The sequence below is a fragment of the Pholis gunnellus genome (genome assembly GCF_910591455.1).
Source record: "Pholis gunnellus genome assembly, chromosome: 23".
Taxonomy (NCBI): domain Eukaryota; kingdom Metazoa; phylum Chordata; class Actinopteri; order Perciformes; family Pholidae; genus Pholis; species Pholis gunnellus.
In genome coordinates this window covers 7,030,872-7,050,036 of record NC_136550.1, presented here as the reverse complement: position 1 = coordinate 7,050,036, position 19,165 = coordinate 7,030,872, and the positions used below count along the sequence as shown (strand labels likewise).

The window sequence follows — 19,165 nt, the reverse complement described above, 5'->3', positions numbered from 1 at the left end:
GTATATATATATATATATATATATATATATTCACAATTTATTTCATACTTCATATTTCTTACTGGAGCATAATGATGTCACCAAGTGACACTTTTAGTATCTAAAGTAAATATTAGAAAATAAAAATTAGATGCTTTTCTTTTTATGTGTCCTAATAATATCATTGTTTTGTACTTTGATTGTACTATCATCCATTTAGATATTTACTCAGATAACATATACATACATATATACAATATTTATTCAACATGTTTGTGCAAAAACATTTTCTTGCATTTCTTCCCGCTCCACATCACTAGAAATATATATTCAAGTGTTTGTCCTCACGTAAATTCACACTGGTGGAACTCCTTTCAACGTTTAGGTGGAATGTTCCCCAACAAAAGAATGGAGGATGCCATTATACTGAAATTATTTATCCTGAAATTAGGATTTGTACCTTGCTATGGTGCAAGATCTACAATTTATATTTTTAGTTTTTATTCTGTTCCAAAATAAAGACCTTAATAAATGTAGACCGTCACATAACATTTAATGTTTGCGATATTACAGATACCAATATGTTAATTCCAATTTTAAGAAATGTTCAGGAAACATTTCTGTTTCAGGAGGGAGTTTAATCTTTTTTAGTGGTGTTTCAGTCAGCACCATCAGACCAGGAGAAAACATGGTTGCTACTGATACATTATATAGGAAGCTCATAATCACTTTTGTTTCAATCTGAATGATGCATCATTTTCACATATTAAAAGTTATAACATGTAATATTTTTAAACTAACAACATTTTTGTAATACTTTGTGATATCCTGCTTCAACGGTTTGTCTTTGGCTGATATCCTAGTTTTTACCCCAATTAAAAGTGTTATTTCAAAGATGTTTCCTCCATCTCCATTATCATGGTTGGTGTAACCTTTCTTTTGGCAGTGTGTTAAAATGCACTGTTTTAGGTACGAACACATCAGCATCCTGCACTTTAAATCCGAAGAGTACTACTAACTCATAAGACTTATTGGTAGAGCTGATAAAAAATAAGTATAGATCTTTATCAAAAATGTGATACAGTATTGGTTCGTGTAGCAATCTCTTTTAGTACTTCTCAATCGTGGAATCAGAGGTCAGGTTCAGATAGTAGCACACCTGGTCTAATAGAGCTTCAGTGCATTGCTCTAAGACATTTCAGCCTGATTGATGCTTATAAACAGTAGCACAGATTGGTGCACCTGCCTGTTCAAGTACTCTGCCTTTTGAGGTACTGCAAGTAGACATGTATATTCCATTAGCTCTAACCTGGATAAGATCTTTTGAAGAATAGACACAAGAAATTGAGTATGGAATATGAGAAGCAATTTGTCGGTGACGTGTGAAGAAACAGGTGGAATTTTTCAGGCAGGGTTCAGTTTTAGCAATAAATTCTGAAAACCTGACATGTTTTATTTTTGCCTTTGTATTGCTTTGACTTTGGGAGACTGAAATTATGTCTTGTAAAGGGAACTTGGCCATTTGCCAAAAAAATTGTCAGCCACTATTCTGAGTGACTTGAATTCGTAAAATGTTTGGTAACCTAGTTAAATATCATCTGTTCAAATACAAACACGAGGGGGAGGATATATACAGACACATTTGTATTGCTGCTGATATTGCTTGATCTATTTAGAAAGTAATGATTGTAATAAGTAATACTGTAATGAGTCATAACTGTAGAGCAAAACCTTTTGACGTGCTTTGTCTGAAAAAACTGTATTGTTTGATTTTATAGATTCAGAGGAAAACAAGATGGGTGTCGTACGGATAGTATCGATTTTCGTGATTCTGATAGGTAAGTTGTTTGACGTTAAATCCATTGCTTTTAAAGGTTAATGATTAATTAAAGTAAAACATTTGTAGTAAACAAAAAACAAATAATTTAAGGTGGAGTTCTTGCTGACATCTCATCAAATGTTTCTATTTTACTTTTTTTTATTTTGTCACGGCACCTGCAACAGCCATACCTACGAAAGCACAAACTACGATTGCAACACCGACACCAACCGCACCTACAACAGCTGAACCTACAACAGTAGCACCTACGACTGCAGCAAGTACAACGGCCGCAGGTACGACTGCATCACCTACAACAACAGCTGCACCTACGACTGCAGCAACTTCCACGGCCACACCTACGACTGCAGCAACTACAACAACCGCACCTACGACTGCAGCAACTACAACAACAGCTGCACCTACAACAGCCGCACCTACGACTGCAGCAACTACAACAGTCGCAGCTACGACTACAGCAACTACAACAGCCGCACCTACGACTGCAGCAACTACAACAGTCGCACCTACGACTGCAGTAACTACAACAGCCGCACCTACTACTGCAGCAACTACAACAGCCGCACCTACAACTGCAGCAACTACAACAGCCGCACCTACGACTGCAGTAACTATAACAGCCGCACCTACTACTGCAGCAACTACAACAGCCGCACCTACGACTGCAGTAACTACAACAGCCGCACCTACGACTGCAGCAACTACAACGGTCGCACCTACGACTGCAGCAACTACAACAGCCGCACCTACGACAGCAGCAACTACAACAGCCGCAGCTACGACTGCATCACCTACAACAACAGCTGCACCTACGACTGCAGCAACTACAACAGCCGCACCTACGACTGCAGCAACTACAACAGTCGCAGTTACGACTGCAGCAACTACAACAGCCGCACCTACGTCTGAGGAAACTACAACAGTCACAACTACGACTGCAGCAACTACAACAGTCGCAGCTACGACTGCAGCAACTACAACAGCCGTACCTACGACTGCAGCAACTACAACAGCCGCACCTACGACAGCAGCAACTACAACAGTCGCAGTTACGACTGCAGCAACTACAACAGCCGCACCTACGTCTGCAGAAACTACAACAGTCGCAACTACGACTGCAACCACTAAAACAACATCTGCACCTACGACTGCAGCAACGACAACAGCCTCACCTACGACTGCAGCAACTACAACAGCCGCACCAACGACTGCAGCAACTACAACAGCCGCACCTACGACTGCAGCAACTACAACAGCCGCACCTACGACTGCAGCAACAACAACAGCCGCACCTACGACTGCAGCAACTACAACAGCCGCACCTACGACTGCAGCAACTACAACAGCCGCACCTACATCTGCAGCAACTACAACAGCCGCACTTACGACTGCAGCAACTACAACAGCCGCATCTACGACTGCAGCAACTACAACAGCCTCACCTACGACTGCAGCAACTACAACATCTGCACCTACGACTGCAGCAACTACAACAGCCGCACCTACAACTGCAGCAACAACAACAGCCTCACCGACGACTGCAGCAACTACAACATCTGCACCTACGACTGCAGCAACTACAACAGCCGCACCTACAACTGCAGCAACAACAACAGCCTCACCTACGACTGCAGCAACTACAACATCTGCACCAACGACTGCAGCAACTACAACAGCTGCACCTACGACTGCAGCAACGACAACAGCCTCACCTACGACTGCAGCAACTACAACAGCCGCACCTGCGACTGCAGCAACTACAACAACATCTGCAACTACGACTGCAGCAACTACAACAGCCGCACCTACAACTGCAGCAACAACAACAGCCTCACCTACGACTGCAGTAACTACAACAGCCGCACCTACGACTGCAGCAACTACAACAGCCGCACCCACGACTGCAGAAACTACAACAGTCGCAACTACGACTGCAACCACTACAACAACATCTGCACCTACGACTGCAGCAACTACAACAGCCGCACCTACGACTGCAGCAACTACAACAGCCGCACCTACGACTGCATCAACTACAACAGCCGCAGCTACGACTGCAGCAACTACAACAACATCTGCACCTACGATTGCAGCAACTACAACAGCCGCACCTACGACTGCAGCAACTACAACAGCTGCACCTTTGACTACAGCAACTACAACAGCCGCACCTACGACTGCAGCAACTACAACAGTCGCACCTACGACTGCAGTAACTACAACAGCCGCACCTACTACTGCAGCAACTACAACAGCCGCACCTACAACTGCAGCAACTACAACAGCCGCACCTACGACTGCAGTAACTACAACAGCCGCACCTACTACTGCAGCAACTACAACAGCCGCACCTACGACTGCAGTAACTACAACAGCCGCACCTACGACTGCAGCAACTACAACGGTCGCAACTACGACTGCAGCAACTACAACAGCCGCACCTACGACAGCAGCAACTACAACAGTCGCAGTTACGACTGCAGCAACTACAACAGCCGCACCTACGTCTGCAGAAACTACAACAGTCGCAACTACGACTGCAGCAACTACAACAGTCGCAGCTACGACTGCAGCAACTACAACAGCCGTACCTACGACTGCAGCAACTACAACAGCCGCACCTACGACTGCAGCAACAACAACAGCCGCACCTACGACTGCAGCAACTACAACAGCCGCACCTACGACTGCAGCAACTACAACAGCCGCACCTACATCTGCAGCAACTACAACAACCGCACTTACGACTGCAGCAACTACAACAGCCGCATCTACGACTGCAGCAACTACAACAGCCGCACCTACAACTGCAGCAACAACAACAGCCTCACCTACGACTGCAGCAACTACAACATCTGCACCTACGACTGCAGCAACTACAACAGCCGCACCCACGACTGCAGAAACTACAACAGTCGCAACTACGACTGCAACCACTACAACAACATCTGCACCTACAACTGCAGCAACTACATCAGCCGCACCTACGACTGCAGCAACTACAACAGCCGCACCTACGACTGCATCAACTACAACAGCCGCAGCTACGACTGCAGCAACTACAACAACATCTGCACCTACGACTGCAGCAACTACAACAGCCGCACCTACGACTGCAGCAACTACAACAGCCGCACCTACGACTGCAGCGACTACAACAGCCGCACCTATGACTGCAGCAACGACAACAGCCTCACCTACGACTGCAGCAATTACAACAACAGCCGCACCTACAACTGCAGCAACTACAACAGCCGCACCTACGACTGCAGCAACTACAACAGCCGCACCTACGACTGCAGCAACGACAACAGCCTCACCTACGACTGCAGCAACTACAACAGCCGCACCTACGACTGCAGCAGTTACAACAACATCTGCAACTACGACTGCAGAAACTACAACAGCCGCACCTACAACTGCAGCAACAACAACAGCCTCACCTACGACTGAAGTAACTACAACAGCCGCACCTACGACTGCAGCAACTACAACAGCCGCACCCACGACTGCAGAAACTACAACAGTCGCAACTACGACTGCAACCACTACAACATCTGCACCTACGACTGCAGCAACTACAACAGCCACACTTACGCCTGCAGCAACTACAACAGCCGCACCTACGACTGCAGCAACGACAACAGCCGCACCTACGACTGCATCAACTACAACAGCCGCAGCTACGACTGCAGCAACTACAACAGCCGCAGCTACGACTGCAGCAACTACAACAACACCTGCACCTACGACTTCAGCAACTACAACAGCCGCACCTACGACTGCAGCAACTACAACGGACACACCTACGACTGCAGTAACTACAACAGTCGCAGCTACGACTGCAGCAACTACAACAGTCGCAGCTACGACTGCAGCAACTACAACAGTCGCGGCTACGACTGCAGCAACTACAACAGTCGCACCTACGACTGCAGCAACTACAACAGTCGCAGCTACGACTGCAGCAACTACAACAGCCGCATCTACAACTGCAGAAAGTACAACAGTCACACCTACAAGTGTACCACTCTCAACAAGTCGTGTGACTTTCAGATCTCTGAATTCCATATTTACACCTGATTTGATGGATAAATCATCTCCAGCTTTCAAAAACCGAGCTACAATGATAACAAGAGAGGTAAGTCTCACACTTTGAATAAACCTGCTGGTTCAACTACTGAATTAATAAATCAGAGAGCTCAAGCACCCAATCAAAGGACTGAAAAATTACTAGAGATATCCCTGATATAACAAAATCACGTATTGAAATTTCCAGAAGGAATTAATACAGGAGACATTAAGCGGAACAACAAACTGAATGGCCCTCCGCTCACTCCTCCCGGAAAGCGCGAGCCGGTGATTGCAAAACCGCAGCTCACATTACTGCAGACTCACTAGCGTGTTGGAAAACTACATGACCTCAACCAAACATAAAAGCAGTCTCTGTAGAGCCAGTATTTGATTTCTCCTTTCTGGGCTACTGTATAAACACTGGTTTGCAACACGGTAAACTCTGTGGGGAGGATCCATTCCCTATATAGGCATGAATGGCTCATTCTAAGCCAACAAAAACAAATTCTTAGTTGGATTCTTAGTGTCAGCTAATTTTAGATGAAACTCACTAAACATAGTTGTGCACGTTTTACTTCATTTCTACTGATAGATCCCCCGAAAACCTACACACTGGTCGTTTAAATACAACTTTATTTCTGTTTCTGCAGCTTGATCCTGTGTTCAAAAGAAGGTTCCCTTCCTCCTTTCACTCCTTGAAAGTGGTGGAATTCAGGTATTATGTTGAGAGATACAGTTTTACAATTGTTACATTTCAGGGTAAGTGGCTAACACATCAAACTCAATTTTTTGTTTCTCCTTCTGCAGACAAGGATCAGTCATCAACGATGTGGATGTTGCCTTTAACATGACATCTACTCCAATTGACACTGAGATTGAACAAGCAATGATCGAAGCAGCTCAAAACACCACCGGTTTTGACATTGAAACCAACTCAATCAATGTGAATGACTCACGTAAGCAATAATGAGTGCTACTTGATCAAAAATGTCAAAAGTTGCACAAATGTTTGGCAAAATAATGATTTGTTTCACTGCCTCACCGACAACAGCAACATCTACGACTGCCGCAACTACAACAGCCGCCCCTACGACTGCAGCAACTACAACAGCTGCACCGACCACAGTAGCACCTACAACAACAGCCGCACCTACAACAGCTGCACCGACAACAACATCTGCACCTACGACTGCAGCAACTACAACAGCCGCACCTACGACTGCAGCAACAACAACAGCCTCACCTACGACTGCAGTAACTACAACAGCAGCACCTACGACTGCAGCAACTACAACAGCCGCACCCACGACTGCAGAAATTACAACAGTCGCAACTACGACTGCAACCACTACAACAACATCTGCACCTACGACTGCAGAAACTACAACAGCCGCACCTACAACTGCAGCAACAACAACAGCCTCACCTACGACTGCAGCAACTACAACAGCCGCACCTACGACTGCAGCAACTACAACAGCCGCACCTACGACTGCAGCAACAACAACAACCGCACCTACGACTGCAGCAACAACAGCCGCACCTACGACTGCATCAACTACAACAGCCGCAGCTACGACTGCAGCAACTACAACAACATCTGCACCTACGACTGCAGCAACTACAACAGCCGCACCTACAACTGCAGCAACAACAGCCTCACCTACGACTGCAGCAACTACAACTTCTGCACCTACGACTGCAGCAACGACAACTGCCGCACGTACGACTGAAGCAACTACAACAGCCGCACCTACGACTGCAGCAACAACAACAGCCGCACCTACGACTGCAGCAACTACAACAGCCACACCTACGACTGCAGCAACGACAACAGCCGCAGCTACGACTGCAGCAACTACAATAGCCGCAGCTACGACTGCAGCAACTACAACAACATCTGCACCTACGACTGCAGCGACTTCAACAGCCGCAGCTACGACTGCAGCAACAACAGCTGCACCTACGACTGCAGCAACTACAACAGCTGCACCTACGACTGCAGCAACGACAACAGCCTCACCTACGACTGCAGCAACTACAACAGCCGCACCTACGACTGCAGGAACTACAACAGCTGCACCTACGACTGCAGCAACGACAACAGCCTCACCTACGACTGCAGCAACTACAACAGCCGCACCAACGACTGCAGCAACTACAACAGCCGCACCTACGACTGCAGCAACGACAACAACATCTGCACCTACGACTGCAGAAACTACAACAGCCGCACCTACAACTGCAGCAACAACAACAGCCTCACCTACAACTGCAGTAACTACAACAGCCGCACCTACGACTGCAGCAACTACAACAGCCGCACCCACGACTGCAGATACTACAACAGTCGCAACTACGACTGCAACCACCACAACAACATCTGCACCTACAACTGCAGAAACTACAACAGCCGCACCTACCACTGCAGCAACGTCAACAGCCTCACCTACGACTGCAGCAACTACAACAGCCGCACCTACAACTGCAGCATCTACAACAGCCGCAGCTACGACTGCAGCAACTACAACAGCCGCACCTACGACTGCAGCATCTACAACAGCCGCAGCTACGACTGCAGCAACTACAACAGCCGCACCTACGACTGCAGCAACTACAACAGCCGCACCCACGACTGTAGAAACTACAACAGTCGCAACTATGACTGCAACCACTACAACAACATCTGCACCTACGACTGCAGCAACTACAACAGCCGCAGCTACGACTGCAGCAACTACAACAGTCGCAGCTACGACTGCAGCAACGACAACAGCCGCAGCTACGACTGCAGCAACTACAACAGCCGCACCTACGACTGCAGCAACTACAACAGCCACACCTACGACTGCAGCAACGACAACAGCCGCAGCTACGACTGCATCAACTACAACAGCCGCAGCTACGACTGCAGCAACTACAACAACATCTGCACCTACGACTGCAGCGACTACAACAGCCGCACCTACGACTGCAGCAACAACAGCTGCACCTACGACTGCAGCAACTACAACAGCTGCACCTACGACTACAGCAACGACAACAGCCGCACCTACGACTGCAGCAACGACAACAGCCGCACCTACGACTGCATCAACTACAACAGCCGCACCTACGACTGCAGCAACTACAACAGCCGCACCTACGACTGCAGCAACTACAACAGCCGCACCTACGACTGCAACAACTACAACAGCCGCACCTACGACTGCAGCAACTACAACAGCCGCACCTACGACTGCAGCAACTACAACAGCCGCACCTACGACTGCAGCAACAACAACCGCCGCACCTACGACTGCAGCAACTACAACAGCCGCACCCACGACTGCAGCAACTACAACAGCCGCACCTACGACTGCAGCAACTACAACAGCCGCACCCACGACTGCAGCAACTACAACAGCCGCACCTACGACTGCAGCAACAACAACAGCCGCATCTATGACTGCATCAACTACAACAGCCGCAGCTACGACTGCAGCAACTACAACAGCTGCACCTATGACTGCAGCATCTACAACAGCCGCAGCTACGACTGTAGCAACTACAACAGCCGCACCTACGACTGCAGCAACTACAACAGCCGCACCTACGACTGCAGCAACTACAACAGCCGCACCCACGACTGCAGCAACTACAACAGCCGCACCTACGACTGCAGCAACAACAACAGCCGCATCTATGACTGCATCAACTACAACAGCCGCAGCTACGACTGCAGCAACTACAACAGCTGCACCTATGACTGCAGCATCTACAACAGCCGCAGCTACGACTGCAGCAACTACAACAGCCGCAGCTACGACTGCATCAACTACAACAGCCGCACCCACGACTGCAGAAACTACAACAGTCGCAACTACGACTGCAACCACTACAACATCTGCACCTACGACTGCAGCAACTACAACAGCCACACTTACGCCTGCAGCAACTACAACAGCCGCACCTACGACTGCAGCAACTACAACAGCCGCACCCACGATTGCAGAAACTACAACAGCCGCTCCTACGACTGCAGCAACAACAACAGCCGCACCTACGACTGCAGCAACTACAACAGCCACACCTACGAGTGCAGCTACGACTGCAGCAACGACAACAGCCGCACCTACGACTGCATCAACTACAACAGCCGCAGCTACGACTGCAGCAACTACAACAGCCGCAGCTACGACTGCAGCAACTACAACAACATCTGCACCTACGACTTCAGCAACTACAACAGCCGCACCTACGACTGCAGCAACTACAACGGACACACCTACGACTGCAGCAACTACAACAGTCGCAGCTACGACTGCAGCAACTACAACAGTCGCGGCTACGACTGCAGCAACTACAACAGTCGCACCTACGACTGCAGCAACTACAACAGTCGCAGCTACGACTGCAGCAACTACAACAGCCGCATCTACAACTGCAGAAAGTACAACAGTCACACCTACAAGTGTACCACTCTCAACAAGTCGCGTGACTTTCAGATCTCTGAATTCCATATTTACACCTGATTTGATGGATAAATCATCTCCAGCTTTCAAAAACCGAGCTACAATGATAACAAGAGAGGTAAGTCTCACACTTTGAATAAACCTGCTGGTTCAACTACTGAATTAATAAATCAGAGAGCTCAAGCACCCAATCAAAGGACTGAAAAATTACTAGAGATATCCCTGATATAACAAAATCACGTATTGAAATTTCCAGAAGGAATTAATACAGGAGACATTAAGCGGAACAACAAACTGAATGGCCCTCCGCTCACTCCTCCCGGAAAGCGCGAGCCGGTGATTGCAAAACCGCAGCTCACATTACTGCAGACTCACTAGCGTGTTGGAAAACTACATGACCTCAACCAAACATAAAAGCAGTCTCTGTAGAGCCAGTATTTGATTTCTCCTTTCTGGACTACTGTATAAACACTGGTTTGCAACACGGTAAACTCTGTGGGGAGGATCCATTCCCTATATAGGCATGAATGGCTCATTCTAAGCCAACAAAAACAAATTCTTCGTTGGATTCTTAGTGTCAGCTAATTTTAGATGAAACTCACTAAACATAGTTGTGCACGTTTTACTTCATTTCTACTGATAGATCCCCCGAAAACCTACACACTGGTCGTTTAAATACAACTTTATTTCTGTTTCTGCAGCTTGTTCCTTTGTTCAAAACCAGATTCCCTTCCTCCTTTGACTCCATGAACGTGGTGGGATTCAGGTATTATGTTGAGAGATACAGTTTTACAATTGTTACATTTCAGTGTAAGTGGTTAATACATCAAACTCAATTTTTTGTTTCTCCTTCTGCAGACAAGGATCAGTCATCAACGATGTGGATGTTTCCTTTAACATGACATCTACTCCTAATCAACCTGAGATTACCAAATTATTGATGGATTCAGCTGGAAGCGTCGACGGTTTTGACATTGAAGCCGCCTCAATCACTGTGAATGGCTCATGTAAGCAATAATGAGTGCTACTTGATCAAAAATGTCAAAAGTTGCTCAAATGTTTGTCAAACTAATGGTTTGTTGTTTCACTGCAGTAACTACAACAGCCGCATCTACGACTGCAGCAACTACAACAGCCGCACCTACGACTGCAGCAACTACAACAGTCGCAGCTACGACTGCAGCAACTACAACGGCCGCACCTACGACTGCAGCAACTACAACAGTCGCAGCTACGACTGCAGCAACAACAGCCTCACCTACGACTGCAGCAACTACAACTTCTGCACCTACGACTGCAGCAACTACAACTGCCGCACGTACGACTGAAGCAACTACAACAGCCGCACCTACGACTGCAGCAACAACAACAGCCGCACCTACGACTGCAGCAACTACAACAGCCACACCTACGACTGCAGCAACGACAACAGCCGCAGCTACGACTGCAGCAACTACAATAGCCGCAGCTACGACTGCAGCAACTACAACAACATCTGCACCTACGACTGCAGCGACTTCAACAGCCGCAGCTACGACTGCAGCAACAACAGCTGCACCTACGACTGCAGCAACTACAACAGCTGCACCTACGACTGCAGCAACGACAACAGCCTCACCTACGACTGCAGCAACTACAACAGCCGCACCTACGACTGCAGGAACTACAACAGCTGCACCTACGACTGCAGCAACGACAACAGCCTCACCTACGACTGCAGCAACTACAACAGCCGCACCAACGACTGCAGCAACTACAACAGCCGCACCCACGACTGCAGAAACTACAACAGTCGCAACTACGACTGCAACCACTACAACATCTGCACCTACGACTGCAGCAACAACAACAGCCGCACCTACGACTGCAGCAACTACAACAGCCACACCTACGAGTGCAGCTACGACTGCAGCAACGACAACAGCCGCACCTACGACTGCATCAACTACAACAGCCGCACCTACGACTGCAGCAACTACAACAGCCGCACCTACGACTGCAGCAACAACAACAGCCGCATCTACGACTGCAACAACTACAACAGCCGCACCTACGACTGCAGCAACTACAACAGCCGCACCTACGACTGCAGCAACTACAACAGCCGCACCTACGACTGCAGCAACAACAACCGCCGCACCTACGACTGCAGCAACTACAACAGCCGCACCCACGACTGCAGCAACTACAACAGCCGCACCTACGACTGCAGCAACTACAACAGCCGCACCCACGACTGCAGCAACTACAACAGCCGCACCTACGACTGCAGCAACAACAACAGCCGCATCTATGACTGCATCAACTACAACAGCCGCAGCTACGACTGCAGCAACTACAACAGCTGCACCTATGACTGCAGCATCTACAACAGCCGCAGCTACGACTGTAGCAACTACAACAGCCGCACCTACGACTGCAGCAACAACAACAGCCGCACCTACGACTGCAGCAACTACAACAGCCGCACCCACGACTGCAGCAACTACAACAGCCGCACCTACGACTGCAGCAACAACAACAGCCGCATCTATGACTGCATCAACTACAACAGCCGCAGCTACGACTGCAGCAACTACAACAGCTGCACCTATGACTGCAGCATCTACAACAGCCGCAGCTACGACTGCAGCAACTACAACAGCCGCAGCTACGACTGCAGCAACTACAACAGCCGCACCCACGACTGCAGAAACTACAACAGTCGCAACTACGACTGCAACCACTACAACATCTGCACCTACGACTGCAGCAACTACAACAGCCACACTTACGCCTGCAGCAACTACAACAGCCGCACCTACGACTGCAGCAACTACAACAGCCGCAGCCACGATTGCAGAAACTACAACAGCCGCTCCTACGACTGCAGCAACAACAACAGCCGCACCTACGACTGCAGCAACTACAACAGCCACACCTACGAGTGCAGCTACGACTGCAGCAACGACAACAGCCGCACCTACGACTGCATCAACTACAACAGCCGCAGCTACGACTGCAGCAACTACAACAGCCGCAGCTACGACTGCAGCAACTACAACAACATCTGCACCTACGACTTCAGCAACTACAACAGCCGCACCTACGACTGCAGCAACTACAACGGACACACCTACGACTGCAGCAACTACAACAGTCGCAGCTACGACTGCAGCAACTACAACAGTCGCGGCTACGACTGCAGCAACTACAACAGTCGCACCTACGACTGCAGCAACTACAACAGTCGCAGCTACGACTGCAGCAACTACAACAGCCGCATCTACAACTGCAGAAAGTACAACAGTCACACCTACAAGTGTACCACTCTCAACAAGTCGCGTGACTTTCAGATCTCTGAATTCCATATTTACACCTGATTTGATGGATAAATCATCTCCAGCTTTCAAAAACCGAGCTACAATGATAACAAGAGAGGTAAGTCTCACACTTTGAATAAACCTGCTGGTTCAACTACTGAATTAATAAATCAGAGAGCTCAAGCACCCAATCAAAGGACTGAAAAATTACTAGAGATATCCCTGATATAACAAAATCACGTATTGAAATTTCCAGAAGGAATTAATACAGGAGACATTAAGCGGAACAACAAACTGAATGGCCCTCCGCTCACTCCTCCCGGAAAGCGCGAGCCGGTGATTGCAAAACCGCAGCTCACATTACTGCAGACTCACTAGCGTGTTGGAAAACTACATGACCTCAACCAAACATAAAAGCAGTCTCTGTAGAGCCAGTATTTGATTTCTCCTTTCTGGACTACTGTATAAACACTGGTTTGCAACACGGTAAACTCTGTGGGGAGGATCCATTCCCTATATAGGCATGAATGGCTCATTCTAAGCCAACAAAAACAAATTCTTAGTTGGATTCTTAGTGTCAGCTAATTTTAGATGAAACTCACTAAACATAGTTGTGCACGTTTTACTTCATTTCTACTGATAGATCCCCCGAAAACCTACACACTGGTCGTTTAAATACAACTTTATTTCTGTTTCTGCAGCTTGTTCCTTTGTTCAAAACCAGATTCCCTTCCTCCTTTGACTCCATGAACGTGGTGGGATTCAGGTATTATGTTGAGAGATACAGTTTTACAATTGTTACATTTCAGTGTAAGTGGTTAATACATCAAACTCAATTTTTTGTTTCTCCTTCTGCAGACAAGGATCAGTCATCAACGATATGAATGTTTCCTTTAACATGACATCTACTCCTAGTCAACCTGAGATTACCAAATTATTGATGGATTCAGCTGGAAGCGTCGACGGTTTTGACATTGAAGCCGCCTCAATCACTGTGAATGGCTCATGTAAGCAATAATGAGTGCTACTTGATCAAAAATGTCAAAAGTTGCTCAAATGTTTGTCAAACTAATGGTTTGTTGTTTCACTGCAGTAACTACAACAGCCGCACCTACGACTGCAGCAACTACAACAGCCGCACCTACGACTGCAGCAACAACAACAGCCGCATCTACGACTGCAACAACTACAACAGCCGCACCTACGACTGCAGCAACTACAACAGCCGCACCTACGACTGCAGCAACTACAACAGCCGCACCTACGACTGCAGCAACAACAACCGCCGCACCTACGACTGCAGCAACTACAACAGCCGCACCCACGACTGCAGCAACTACAACAGCCGCACCTACGACTGCAGCAACTACAACAGCCGCACCCACGACTGCAGCAACTACAACAGCCGCACCTACGACTGCAGCAACAACAACAGCCGCATCTATGACTGCATCAACTACAACAGCCGCAGCTACGACTGCAGCAACTACAACAGCTGCACCTATGACTGCAGCATCTACAACAGCCGCAGCTACGACTGTAGCAACTACAACAGCCGCACCTACGACTGCAGCAACAACAACAGCCGCACCTACGACTGCAGCAACTACAACAGCCGCACCCACGACTGCAGCAACTACAACAGCCGCACCTACGACTGCAGCAACAACAACAGCCGCATCTATGACTGCATCAACTACAACAGCCGCAGCTACGACTGCAGCAACTACAACAGCTGCACCTATGACTGCAGCATCTACAACAGCCGCAGCTACGACTGCAGCAACTACAACAGCCGCAGCTACGACTGCATCAACTACAACAGCCGCACCCACGACTGCAGAAACTACAACAGTCGCAACTACGACTGCAACCACTACAACATCTGCACCTACGACTGCAGCAACTACAACAGCCACACTTACGCCTGCAGCAACTACAACAGCCGCACCTACGACTGCAGCAACTACAACAGCCGCAGCCACGATTGCAGAAACTACAACAGCCGCTCCTACGACTGCAGCAACAACAACAGCCGCACCTACGACTGCAGCAACTACAACAGCCACACCTTCGAGTGCAGCTACGACTGCAGCAACGACAACAGCCGCACCTACGACTGCATCAACTACAACAGCCGCAGCTACGACTGCAGCAACTACAACAGCCGCAGCTACGACTGCAGCAACTACAACAACATCTGCACCTACGACTTCAGCAACTACAACAGCCGCACCTACGACTGCAGCAACTACAACGGACACACCTACGACTGCAGCAACTACAACAGTCGCAGCTACGACTGCAGCAACTACAACAGTCGCGGCTACGACTGCAGCAACTACAACAGTCGCACCTACGACTGCAGCAACTACAACAGTCGCAGCTACGACTGCAGCAACTACAACAGCCGCATCTACAACTGCAGAAAGTACAACAGTCACACCTACAAGTGTACCACTCTCAACAAGTCGCGTGACTTTCAGATCTCTGAATTCCATATTTACACCTGATTTGATGGATAAATCATCTCCAGCTTTCAAAAACCGAGCTACAATGATAACAAGAGAGGTAAGTCTCACACTTTGAATAAACCTGCTGGTTCAACTACTGAATTAATAAATCAGAGAGCTCAAGCACCCAATCAAAGGACTGAAAAATTACTAGAGATATCCCTGATATAACAAAATCACGTATTGAAATTTCCAGAAGGAATTAATACAGGAGACATTAAGCGGAACAACAAACTGAATGGCCCTCCGCTCACTCCTCCCGGAAAGCGCGAGCCGGTGATTGCAAAACCGCAGCTCACATTACTGCAGACTCACTAGCGTGTTGGAAAACTACATGACCTCAACCAAACATAAAAGCAGTCTCTGTAGAGCCAGTATTTGATTTCTCCTTTCTGGACTACTGTATAAACACTGGTTTGCAACACGGTAAACTCTGTGGGGAGGATCCATTCCCTATATAGGCATGAATGGCTCATTCTAAGCCAACAAAAACAAATTCTTAGTTGGATTCTTAGTGTCAGCTAATTTTAGATGAAACTCACTAAACATAGTTGTGCACGTTTTACTTCATTTCTACTGATAGATCCCCCGAAAACCTACACACTGGTCGTTTAAATACAACTTTATTTCTGTTTCTGCAGCTTGTTCCTTTGTTCAAAACCAGATTCCCTTCCTCCTTTGACTCCATGAACGTGGTGGGATTCAGGTATTATGTTGAGAGATACAGTTTTACAATTGTTACATTTCAGTGTAAGTGGTTAATACATCAAACTCAATTTTTTGTTTCTCCTTCTGCAGACAAGGATCAGTCATCAACGATATGAATGTTTCCTTTAACATGACATCTACTCCTAGTCAACCTGAGATTACCAAATTATTGATGGATTCAGCTGGAAGCGTCGACGGTTTTGACATTGAAGCCGCCTCAATCACTGTGAATGGCTCATGTAAGCAATAATGAGTGCTACTTGATCAAAAATGTCAAAAGTTGCTCAAATGTTTGTCAAACTAATGGTTTGTTGTTTCACTGCAGTAACTACAACAGCCGCACCTACGACTGCAGCAACTACAACAGCCGCACCTACGACTGCAGCAACTACAACAGTCGCAGCTACGACTGCAGCAACTACAACGGCCGCACCTACGACTGCAGCAACTACAACAGTCGCAGCTACGACTGCAGCAACTACAACGGCCGCACCTACGACTGCAGCAACTACAACAGCCGCAGCTACGACTGCAGCAACTACAACAACATCTGCACCTACGACTGCAGCAACTACAACAGCTGCACCTACGACTGCAGCAACGACAACAGCCTCACCTACGACTGCAACAACTACAACAGCTGCACCTACGACTGCAGCAACTACAACAGCCGCACCTACGACTGCAGAAACACCAACAGCCGCACCTACGACTGCAGAAACTACAACAGCCGCACCTACGACTGCAGCAACTACAACAGCCGCACCTACGACTGCAGCAACTACAACAGCCGCACCTACGACTGCAGCATCTGCAACAGCCGCAGCTACGACTGCAGCAACTACAACAGCCGCACCTACACCTGCAGCAACTACAACAGCCCCACCTACGTCTGCAGCAACAACAACAGCCGCACCTACGACTGCAGCAACTACAACAGCCGCACCTACAACTGCAGCATCTACAACAGCCGCAGCTACGACTGCAGCAACTACAACAACATCTGCACCTACAACTGCAGCAACTACAACAGCTGCACCTACAACTGCAGCAACAACAACAGCCTCACCTACGACTGCAGCAACTACAACATCTGCACCTACGACTGCAGCAACTACAACAGCCGCACTTGCGACTGCAGCAACTACAACAGCCGCACTTGCGACTGCAGGAACTACAACAGCCGCACCTACAACTGCAGCAACAACAGCCTCACCTACGACTGCAGTAACTACAACAGCCGCAGCTACGACTCTAGCGCCGACAACAACAGCTGCACCTACGACTGCAGCACCTACAACAGAAGCACCAACAACAGCGGCACCTATAACTGCAGAAAGTACAACAGTCACACCTATAAGTGTACTACACTCAACAAGTCGCGTGACTTTCAGATCTCTGACATCCACATTTACATCTGATTTGAAGAATAAATCATCTCGAGCTTTCAAAAACCGAGCTACAATGATAACGAAACAGGTAAGTCTCACACTTTGAATAAAACCTGCTGGTTCAACTATTGAATTAATAAATCCGAGAGCTCAAGCACCCAATCAAAGGACTGAAAAATTACGAGAGATATCCCTGATATAACAAAATCACGTATTGAAATTTCCAGAAGGAATTAATAAAGGAGACATTAAGGGCAACAACAAACTGAATGGCCCTCCGCTCACTCCTCCCGGAAAGCGCGAGCCGGTGATTGCAAAACCGCAGCTCACATTACTGCAGACTCACTAGCATGTTGGAAAACTACATGACCTCAACCAAACATAAAAGCAGTCTCTGTAGAGCCAGTATTTGATTTGTCCTTTCTGGGCTACTGTATAAACACTGGGTTGCAACACGGCAAACTCCGTGGGGAGGATCCATTCCCTATATAGACATGACGGGCTCATTCTAAGCCAACAAAAACAAACTCTTAGTTGGATTCTTAGTGTCATCTAATTTTAGATGAAACTCATTAAACATAGTTCTGCACGTTTTACTTAATTTCTACTGATAGATCCCCCGAAAAACCTACACACTGGTCATTTAAATCCAACTTTATTTCTGTTTCCACAGCTTTCGCCTTTGTTCAAAAACAGATTCCCTTCCACCTTTGACTCCATGAAAGTGGTGGGATTCAGGTATTATGTTGAGAGATACAGTTTTACAATTGTTACATTTCAGGGTCAGTGGCTAACACATCAAACTAATTTTTTTGTTTCTCCTTCTGCAGACAAGGATCAGTCATCAACGATGTGGATGTTGCCTTTAACATGACATCTACTCCTAGTCAACCTGAGATTACCA

General features: G+C 47.7%; 5 protein-coding genes across 5 annotated transcripts in view; all 5 read left to right on the top strand.

Moving 5' to 3' along the window:
* The window catches only part of LOC306714564 (uncharacterized protein), a gene marked incomplete at its 5' end in the record, with an annotated part of 18,510 nt that extends 11,433 nt beyond the window's left edge, over positions 1 to 7,077 (top strand). Inside the window, 4 exons of the mRNA XM_079184608.1 lie at positions 4,483 to 5,960; positions 6,544 to 6,608; positions 6,701 to 6,849; positions 6,945 to 7,077. Coding sequence (XP_079040734.1) covers positions 4,483 to 5,272 — 790 coding nt within the window. The 3' untranslated portion in view covers positions 5,273 to 5,960; positions 6,544 to 6,608; positions 6,701 to 6,849; positions 6,945 to 7,077. The remainder of the gene's footprint in view (positions 1 to 4,482; positions 5,961 to 6,543; positions 6,609 to 6,700; positions 6,850 to 6,944) is intronic.
* On the top strand, positions 5,946 to 11,279 carry LOC306714563 (uncharacterized protein; the record flags this gene model as incomplete). The annotated part of the gene is made up of 5 exons (XM_079184607.1): positions 5,946 to 5,960; positions 6,544 to 6,608; positions 7,629 to 10,465; positions 11,049 to 11,113; positions 11,206 to 11,279. The coding sequence occupies 3 exons, from the start codon at positions 5,946 to 5,948 to the stop codon at positions 10,405 to 10,407; spliced, it is 2,859 nt and encodes a 952-aa protein (XP_079040733.1). The 3' UTR covers positions 10,408 to 10,465; positions 11,049 to 11,113; positions 11,206 to 11,279.
* LOC306714562 (uncharacterized protein) lies at positions 11,094 to 14,582 on the top strand (the record flags this gene model as incomplete). Its single annotated transcript, XM_079184606.1, has 4 exons — positions 11,094 to 11,113; positions 11,678 to 13,767; positions 14,351 to 14,415; positions 14,508 to 14,582. 2 exons carry the CDS (start codon positions 11,094 to 11,096, stop codon positions 13,707 to 13,709), a joined length of 2,052 nt encoding a protein of 683 aa, XP_079040732.1. The 3' UTR covers positions 13,710 to 13,767; positions 14,351 to 14,415; positions 14,508 to 14,582.
* LOC306714561 (uncharacterized protein) lies at positions 14,396 to 17,035 on the top strand (the record flags this gene model as incomplete). Its single annotated transcript, XM_079184605.1, has 4 exons — positions 14,396 to 14,415; positions 14,743 to 16,220; positions 16,804 to 16,868; positions 16,961 to 17,035. The coding sequence occupies 2 exons, from the start codon at positions 14,396 to 14,398 to the stop codon at positions 16,160 to 16,162; spliced, it is 1,440 nt and encodes a 479-aa protein (XP_079040731.1). The 3' UTR covers positions 16,163 to 16,220; positions 16,804 to 16,868; positions 16,961 to 17,035.
* On the top strand, positions 16,849 to 19,165 carry LOC306714560 (uncharacterized protein; the record flags this gene model as incomplete). The annotated part of the gene is made up of 4 exons (XM_079184604.1): positions 16,849 to 16,868; positions 17,196 to 18,349; positions 18,935 to 18,999; positions 19,092 to 19,165. 2 exons carry the CDS (start codon positions 16,849 to 16,851, stop codon positions 18,289 to 18,291), a joined length of 1,116 nt encoding a protein of 371 aa, XP_079040730.1. The 3' UTR covers positions 18,292 to 18,349; positions 18,935 to 18,999; positions 19,092 to 19,165.